The 9,887-nt window shown below is 36.0% G+C and overlaps 1 protein-coding gene across 3 annotated transcripts; it reads right to left on the bottom strand.

Moving 5' to 3' along the window:
• Positions 1–3,654: 3,654 nt before the first annotated feature.
• LOC112201682 (factor of DNA methylation 4) lies at positions 3,655–7,264 on the bottom strand. Of its 3 annotated transcripts, none has more exons than XM_024342595.2 (8): positions 7,039–7,264; positions 6,432–6,504; positions 6,113–6,342; positions 5,287–5,355; positions 4,919–5,191; positions 4,372–4,578; positions 3,889–4,117; positions 3,655–3,795 (listed from the first exon to the last, which is right to left on the bottom strand). In XM_024342595.2, the coding sequence occupies exons 2-7, from the start codon at positions 6,487–6,489 to the stop codon at positions 3,890–3,892; spliced, it is 1,065 nt and encodes a 354-aa protein (XP_024198363.1). In that variant the 5' UTR covers positions 6,490–6,504; positions 7,039–7,264; the 3' UTR covers positions 3,655–3,795; position 3,889. The 3 variants fall into 3 exon arrangements, with proteins under 3 accessions (XP_024198363.1, XP_024198362.1, XP_024198361.1); XM_024342594.2 differs by having other exon boundaries at positions 3,875–4,117; positions 7,039–7,263; XM_024342593.2 differs by having other exon boundaries at positions 3,655–4,117; positions 7,039–7,263.
• Between the last annotated feature and the right edge of the window lie 2,623 nt (positions 7,265–9,887).

Genomic DNA, 9,887 nt, shown 5'->3' with positions numbered 1-9,887 from the left:
GTAAAAGTTCACTGTTCTGAGCTAGAAATAGAGCATTGCACCACAACCGAGAACAACAGGTCCTAAGGACAAAAAGCCTATGGTTCCGTCGGATTTTAAGGGAAACCAATTGTGGTAAGCAACCAAATTTTGTCCAGTTTTACAACATTAGTTCAAGAATTATTTAAAGCTTAGAAAGTTTTTGTTCTTTATTTCCTTTTCTTTTCAAAATATCTTAACCAGCCGTCCCCATTCCCATTGTCAACCTCAAAACCACAACAGATCAGCTCAGCTCTCCACCAACCCAAACCCTAAACCCTAAACTCCTGGTCATATGAAAATCAAGTTAGATACTGCTTGGATTAATGAGACAAAAGTAACTTACTAGGATTGGTGATGTAGCAAGACCTTTGCTGGATGGCGCTTCATTATTGTGTTGGTCTGGTTCTCCTCTTGAGGCGGCCATGACGGCAGTTACCTTAACTGATCGATCGTTATCGAACCCGATTCAAAGGAGTTAGCGGATCAGTACATATACCAAACAATAAAAACAACGCATGCAACTAAAAACTTGGCCCCTATCATCTCAAAAATGAATCAGTCAACTACCTTGGATGACGGCCTTCCCTGCCCACCAGATTTTCGACCTGCATGTTGGACTCGCCGAGGTCCGAGTTTTCATCGGCGTTTTTCATTTCCAGTAGCGGGCCTGTATTCTTGTCGATCGTTCTTTTCTGGTTTTTTCTGTTTCTTGTTAATCTGGTTTTCGTACTTTGTTTTCGGTCGAGTGGTTTCCCTAGTTTTATTCCTTTTGGTTTTGTATCGTGGGGACCTTGTGCTTCTGAGCTTTGGGGAACGTGTCGGCTGTTTGTATCTCCCAACATGAGCATTTCAAATTTTGGCAAACAAGAAAGCAAAATGAAAAACCACAAGAACAAATCAGAGAGATCACTGGAAAATATGGCACAAGGTTTATTGGCTATGTTTGGTATGGCTGTTCCTTGAGAAAAAGCTGACTTCTGCTTATTTCTGAGAATAAGTGGCTGAAAAGCAAAGTTGCATGTAACGTGCAGAGGATTTCAGGGTCCCAGGGATGTTCTCCAACCTCCTCGATCTAGCAGATAACCCGGATTTTTTTGTTGTTAACCTAAAAGAAGAAATAATTAACTAAAACAAAGTTGACTAGGTAGTAGCTGAGGGTAGACTAGTAACAAGACTCTGCGGGAGATAATTACTGTAAAATCTTCCAGGATATCTTGCGTGAAATGAAATAGTTGTGCTGAAGTGACAGAAAGGTGCCTTATTGTCAAACTTGTGTGACTTGTAATGATGATATCACTGTTGAGTCTCCTCTCAGTAGGACAACGAGGAGCTGGTCAAGAATGGGTGTGAGGTCCGTGTAGATGAACTTTTATTTTAATTTTTTTTTATGGATTTAAATAAAGTAAATTCATCCGCAGAAGAAAACGTTATGAGTAATAACTAGAATCAATGAACGTTACAAATAATGAGTTACTAATGGATTACTCTGTCTATTTATAATATAACATTAGATCATCGAGTGAAAATCTAGTTTTTTTATGTCCGAGTGCACAATAAGGATCTACGTACTCCCCAGTACACCATGAGGTTGCAAGAAGTCAAGAATGGTCATACTGATCATGGAGACTCTAACGTCATCATACCAACCAGGTAATGGCTCCGAATCTGAGAAGGATGTAGATGTGCTCGAGTCAACTCCATCTCTTGTTAAGTGAATTCACATGATAATTTTGAGTAAATTCCGACATCACTCATTAGCGGCGGATGAAATAAGTTACCAAAGCTTTTGTGTGGGAGGGGGAGGGTTTAATGATCACTCTTTTCAGGCCTTGTTTGTTTCACGAATTTTTAGCTTGGGAATAGGATAGCGCTTATTTTGTCATGTTTGGTAAGTGAAAAGTTAGGAAAATGGCTCTCTTTTTTTTTGAATAAAGGAAAATGTCTCTTCTTGCTAGGGAAAATAGGAAGGAAAATAAATCTTTACGTTCTCCTTGTTCTAGTTGGATGATATTTAGACCTCAATCTTTTTTCATTTGTTAAAAGAAAATAAGGACAAAGAGAGAGAGGGGAAAAAAATCAGTACTCTTCTTACTCATTTCCTAACATTAATTATACTTTTTTAACATTTGTTACAATATTTGTATGACTAAATAATTTTGTAAACAAATAAATATCAATTTTTTCCATTATATTATTAGTTATTGATTTCATTCCTTACTGTTACTAAGTACATTAGTATGAATTAATTTATATTTCCAATGCAAATACAAATGAACCACTTTCTTAAGAAATCTATTCCTTGAACCAAACGAGACCTTAAAGTAAAGTCTTTGTTATGAAGCTAAATACATCATATATTTGTAGGCACGAAGTTTGGTCACTAGCAACTGTAGACTTATCCCGCTATTGAAATATCGACCATGTAGTAGATCCATGCTCTGCCCTGTACTCTAGTTATTTAATTACTACAATTATTATAATAATATACTTTAAGCGAGGCCCACTCACTGAAAGGATAGTTTTTTAGAGACTACGGAGGATAAGTAAATCTGACCGCTGAAAATAAATACACAGTTTTATAATTTTATTTTATTTTTTAAATTTAATAAATGTGGTTGAGATTAGACTTGTAAATGGACCGGATTTTGATCCGGACCCGCTCCAAATCCGTAGCTATTGGACGGGTTTTGATCGAAAATTTTGATCCGTTGATCCGTTAATGATCCAAATCCGTTAACCCGTTTATTTAACGGATTAAATACAGATTTAGGTCGATCCGATCCATTAATGATCCGGCCTGTTTTCTTAATAATAAAATATTATTTTTTATTAATATATTATTATTTAAAAAAAAATATAAAATATAAAATATGAATAATTTCTAATACAAATTTTTTATAGAAATCTAAGGGACAGTTCATCACCCAAGATTCTAAGAAGCATTAAGAATTTTAATAATGTAATTCTACTTTTGATGATACTTTTCATGTTGTTTTAATATTTTATTAATATCTTATGAGGTATCATGATATAAATTTAATATTACTATTTAAAATTTTAAAATATTTGAAATTATAAACGGGTCGGATTAACGGACCGGGTATCCGTTAATCCGGCGGATACGGATTTGGATCGAGCTATCAATAATCCGCCGAGTTAACGGAGCGGGTTTGGATCAAATTTTTTTTTAAGTAAACGGGTTTGGATTTAGGTCAATCCGATCCATTTACAGGTCTAGTTAAGATAGATTTATTCCTCATAAACCCTTAAAACTGTCACAACTGTCATTTAAGTGAACAAGACTGTACTTTAAGATCATACTGGTTTACCTCTTCTGATAATCAACCGGTTAACTCTTCAATGCCCTCAACCAAGAGAAATGCCGACCAAATATAAAATCTGCAAGTCTTTTTTTTCTTTTTTGGTAATTCTGCAAGTTTGGTTTTCATACCGATTGATAGCATTTTGAGCAGATCTGAGCATTCCACGCACAATGGGAGCTTCAAACAGAGGAAGTTCAAGACGAAGGAAAGAACAATTCAAGAACAATCTACGGTGATCGATCAAGCAATGAAACACTTTGTAGAACCACATTTGAGTGACATTCAACTATATAAATAAACTACCACAATGTAGTTAAAACAAGTTCATTCAGAAGATGTTAATAATTTCAATGAGCATGACCTCATTACCATATCAGATTTTATAGCAAAGGACCGACTGGTTCTAAAGTTTTGCTACAATTCATTCCGAAAGATGTCCGAAAGATTATAACTGCATAGAAACATGAAATTAAGAACTCAAACAATGAATTCTCTTGATTTAGAAACTCTAAAGTTCAAGATAAATTTACCATATTCTTCTCACTTTATGCTTTGTTCCACCAATCCACCGCTTTCAAATATAAATCTCTAACTGTAGCCCTCCTCCCTGTCTTACAGTTCCACATCACGGGTCTTATATGATTATAACTGGGATCATTCTTGTTCTCATTCTCGTTCACTTTGACCAAGGCAGTTGTGACAAACTTGTAAAATTCTTCATCAAACTCGTTCATTATAAATTTCAATGTGGCATCCTCCTCATCAATAATTTCCTGTATAGCAACATCCAATATAACCTAGTCAGCATGATAGAAGCTGGAAAGAAGGTAACAAGGATGTAAACTTGGATCCTGCAGTGATCAAAGGACAGTCCATTAACAAAAGAACAAGAAGCTTAATGAAGGCTATATATAAGATCAAACACAATCTCCCTCTTCTGTAGCTAACAATTGCCAGTTCATAGAATACTCACAAAGCTATGGTTTTAATTAAAGGACTTGAAGCAAAATTTGTTGAATGTGTGTACCTTTGCATTTCCTACTTTATCCACAATAACCTTGAATGGGTGCCAGCTCTCGTCCCTAGTATACTCGGCCCATAAAGACCACAACTCCAACAATTCAATATTTGCTTCTTCGAAAAAATTTCTGCTGGTTGTAGTCTGAAATGGATTGATGTCAACTCCCACTCTCTCCACATGAATAAATGCCTGGTTTGATGAATCCCACAGTCCCTGTAGAGAACAAAACTAATACTTAAACAACATGAAGAAGAGCAGTAACACATGATAAGCAAGGACCTCAACAAGGATTATTAAACCACAAATTGAAATGAAAAATATGCATGCCTTTGAGACTTCCAAAACCAGTATCCTTTAAAGGTTGTAACTATTTGGCCTTTCAAAAAAAAAAAGATCTTTCTTTCAATGTGCTTTTTAATTAAAAAATATGGGAGATTCTCATCAATGAAAGCATGCAAATTAGTTTACTCATACTTAACAGCAGATTTGATATACTCCCAAATGAGTTGAAGTATCATTTTAACCACAAAACAGAAAGAACAAATAAACATACAATGATCAACTCCTTCTGAGCTTCCTGAATTTCATCATTACTTATCCACTCCTTGACAATAAGTTCTACCATGGTCAAGTCCTCTTCCTTCTTCTTTAACAGTTCCTGAAACTTATTCATCTTATTTCGCCCTTGCAAATCCCCATCTTCATGCATTTGTTTGATTAACAATAAAGCACCTCTTATACGCTCAATCTCTAGCGCCAATGTACTTTTGACGTCAAGCTGCTTTTCCAATTCAATGATTGTTCTAAACAATTCATTCTTTTCTCTCTGCAATTGCCAGTCAATCAACAGATCCAGAATTGCAAAGATAAATTCATTTGAATATCAAAGGTGCAAAAAAGAAAAACTCTTGAAACTCACACCTTATGTTCTTCTGAAAGCAGCAACACCTTTTCATCTGCCTTCTTCTTCTCCAACATAATGCTGTTATTCTGAAAGACAAATGCACTAAATTAGCTCATGCTGAATATTATATAATGGATAAGAGGACCTCAACCAATCAGATTTAGACATTAGACTAGCCATAGGAAAGAACCAGACAGTCCACACATAGCTACTTGAGCCTACATTCAGATTCAATCCACAGACAACCTTGATTGACTTCAAGGTGTCTATGAGAACTTGAAATACAGGCCGAGATTCAAGTGTTTATTAGTATAGCCAAAATCAATCAACAGACAGCCATGCGTCCCTTGCTTAACTTCAAGGAATCAATGGATATTTGGATAACAAGCCTATGTTAAGTGTTTATCAATCATTTGCCTTGGTATTGTTATCTGACTGATTTAGAAACTCTACCTTGTACTTAATTAACTATGGGAAATAGTCATTAAAGGTAACCCAAAAAAATAAAAAATAAAAAATTGGTCACCAGATGATCAGCTGCCACCAAATAATAATAGCCAGAATACATTAAGAAATCAATATGGCCAAGAGATTATATCATCGGCTACAGTAGAAGTATAGGACACAGTTTACAATTTTGCGGTTCAGCAATACTCAGAAATACAGAAAGAAATTTCACAACTAAGAAGGTTTTCATCACAATGTCTACATTAACCTTAGATATGAACAGTTTCAAAATGGCGTCAAAAGTAGTCCGTATAGAATGTATTAGTTCATTGCACAGGTAAAAGACATAGGATACAAACAAAAATTGATATTAATTACAGAAGAACAAGTATATACCCATTGTTGTAGTTGCTTCTCACGCTGTGCAAGCACTTTATTCTGAGCAACATTCTCCTCAAGCTGTTTCTTAAGCACTTTGTTCTGAGCTTCACTCTCCTCAAGCTGTTTCTTCAAATCTTTCTTCTGTGCTTCGGATCTTAACAAGGCTTCATCCTGCTCTAGGAATGCCTTTTCCTGCTCCGACAATGCCTTTTCAAGGTAGCCACGTGCACTGGTTTGCAGCATTCCTATTATCGGTATTATGGGAATATAACAACAAGGCCACCTAAAGAACTTTAATTAACTTAAATTTAACCAAGACAAAACTTAGACTCACTAATATTCATTGTTTCTGAACCGTGACACGGCGCTCTCAACCCTGAATCTTGAGACATATCGAACCTGCAATACTGAAAAGAACAGGAGGAAAAAAAGAAAAAAAAATCACACACAAAGTGCAGAATCTGAGGACAGGTACTAAACTCATTCTACCCAACTCAAGAACTTTAGCACTAAACTTCCATTTTTTCCGACTTCCAAATAATGAAGTTCATTTTATTTTTTTATCAATAAATCAGAGCATACGCACTCACAATCATCAATATGCAAACCAAAGCATCCTTACTCCTTAATCTTCTATAGGATTCCCAGAAACAGAACGGCCTCCCTTGAGGGTCTAAAAGACGAAAAGATTACTAAAATACAAACCGCCAAGTCTATAAATTAAGGTTCTTTGAATTTTCTGATTCTTTTTCTTTTCAGAAAACCAAACAACTGATAAAGGATTGCACAATGGACTAGATTTTATTTTCTATCAATGGAACCAAATATGATTTTATGCAAACCAAAAGAATGAAAATACAAACAGAGTGGTGTTGTATGTAACAAAAAAAAAAATTTGGTGTTTCAGTAGAACCCAGAACTCCGTTATTTAGTTCACTTACCGCCGTGTCTATGACTGTTGCAGAAGTAATCCAACCAATGGAGTCACCAAATATGAGAAAGATTAGAACTTGTTTTAGTTTTGAACTTCGGAAGCGGTGTGGGAAAATAAAGCAGCTATTGATGAGAGAGAGAAACGCGGAGATATAACCCGATTGTTAAATCATAATCATAAAAGAGATGGGGTTTCTTCTCCCTTAAAGTTTTTTTTGGTCAGATTCTTCTCCCCATACTTTGAATCACCAATTAAAAAAGTCATTGTGGCTCCTCCCTTGAGTGGTTAGATATCAGTAAAGCATATGATAGATTGGAGTAGACTTTTTTAAATGCTCTTTTATCTATTCAGCTAAAAAAAAAAAAACTCCTTTTATTTAGAGTTGGGCACGGGCCGGGTCCAACAATAATTTCATTGGGCCCGGGACTGGCCTGTTTTTCATTGGGCTTGGACCTGGCCTGTTTTGACACAAGTAGGGATCGACCAGTTTCATTTCGGGCCGGGCTTGCAGGCTTTCGGGCCCAAAAACCTATATTTTACCATTTCTATATCTACTTTGCTATATATGCAAATTTCATTCATATCAACCAGGTGAAAATTTGAATCAAAACACAATATCAAGATCCAAAATTCAAGCTGCAAATTCGAATATCCAGAATACATAATATCCAAATTCAAGTACTCATCAAGAACAATTAAAGCTACAATTGAAATACAAAGTGTCCAAATTTAAATACGAAGTCCAAATTCAAGTACAAATATGCAATGAAATAGAAAGTCCTAATTAAAATACATCAACTTAGTAGCCATTCTTCCCGTCTTCAATCCAGCAGTTCACCACCAATGCAGCCATCCATTAATTGGCTTCCACACTTGTCCCTACAACAGCCATCATAAATCGATTTAGATAACAAATAACCATTCAAGCTGCAACTTTACTCAACTAGCACTACACACAGCAAGGCAAATCAGCAAGCAAAGAATAATGCACTACACATTAAAAAGATAATGCAGCAAATAATAGCACAACAGCAAGCATAGAAGAACAACAAATGCATCAAGCAAGCAAAGCAGCAAAATGTAGCAAGCAAGCAAAAAATAATGCAGCAAGCAATTAATCAAATACCAGCAGCCATCTTCGATTTTTTTGCCCTACAAGCAGCCTTTTTTGCTGATTGTTCAGTAGCCTTCTCCTTCGCATATTCTGCCATTACATTCAAAAACATTAAATTAATACTAAGCCCCATCAAAAAGTGAAAAACAATAGCATATTCGATTTATTAAACATGTAAACATTAAACGCACCATGTTCACACAACTCATAGAACTCTATCTCCTCAATTGTTGGAAAAAAAAAAACTCAAAATTTTGCATGTTTTCTGATTTGATCCAATTCTGCAAGCATATTAATGCTTCAACAGATTTAGGAGTTAGAGAACTCCTATACGGATCAATTACTCTATTCCCGGTGCTAAAACATGATTCGGAAGTAACGGTTCACACTTAAATAGCAAGAACATCCTTTGCTACTAGCTGGAGATTAGGATACTTGGAGCCATTAAGCTTCCACCATAGTAAGATGCTAAATTCAGCTGCTCTTGGAGACTTTTCAAAAGGATCCAATAAATACTTATCTACCTCACTCTCCACGACAACTTCACAGCTTATTTCAAGCTCCCTCTCCCAATCATCAAGCATTTCAGCCATTTTGCCTGTCATATTCTTTGCTGCAGAACTGGTAGTGACACTGCTACTATTCACACCCTCTCTTCCTCGATTTTTTTGACCATTTTGAGCAGCAGCCAATGATGCATACAAATCTGTCAAAGACACCAACAACTCCTTCACTTCTGCAGATTTTCTTTTCACACTTTCATTGTCAAATTGGAGGTATTTCACACAAATATGCTCAAGATTCCTAAGTTTGTATCAAGGGTCCAAAACCAAGGCTACTAACAGCAGCTGATTCACATCATCTATGCTATCAAAATACTTCCGAAATTTTGTCCCCATCTTCACAACCATCTCAACCATAAGTTTCTCACCTTCACTTCCATATATCTTGCATTTCCGGCGTCCTAAATAATGCATTAATCTCTGCATTTACAGCAACAATATCGTGAAATGCTCTATGTGCAGTAGGCTTAGTAGATGCACTAATTCGGAGTGTAACAGAATAGAACACTTTCAGAAACCCCACAAACAACTCAGCCCTCTCCCAATCTTTGTCCTTTGGAGGCCCTACCCTCTTCATCGGTTTTCTGCGCTTTGGCTCTTCAAGAGCAGCTTCTTCTTCTAATAGTTCCTCATCTTAATCAAAGTAGCTTGTATATTTCACATCTTCTTCTTCTGCCAATCTATCAAATGCCTTCTTTAACTGAATTGCAGTCTCTAACATCAAATATGTAGAGCTCCACCTTGTTAGAACATCAAGAATACACACCTTGGTGCATTTAGGCACTTCTCTTTCAACACACAACTTAAACACATCTAATCTAGAGGAAGAGCTCCTAACATATTTTACCACATTCTTTATACTAGCTATTGCTCTATCTCGTATAGTCAAACCAGATTTCACAATCAAGTTTAAAATGTGTGCAAGACATCTAACATGCATATGCTTGCCTCCCAAAACAGGGGGTACAGCCCAATTGGCAATTTTTCTCCTCAAATAATCAATGGCAACCTTATTTGCCGATGCATTATCAACACTCACAGTCAACACTTTATCAATTTTCCATTGAACCAAACATGTTTCAAGCATTTTTCCTATGGTTGTGCCTTGGTGATTGGAAATGACACAAAAGTTCAAAATTCTTTTGTGCATTTTTCACCCACTATCTATGAAATGGGCGG

This window comes from Rosa chinensis, chromosome 5, assembly GCF_002994745.2.
Source record: "Rosa chinensis cultivar Old Blush chromosome 5, RchiOBHm-V2, whole genome shotgun sequence".
Lineage (NCBI taxonomy): Eukaryota > Viridiplantae > Streptophyta > Magnoliopsida > Rosales > Rosaceae > Rosa > Rosa chinensis.
This window is presented reverse-complemented; position numbering and strand designations above follow the sequence as displayed.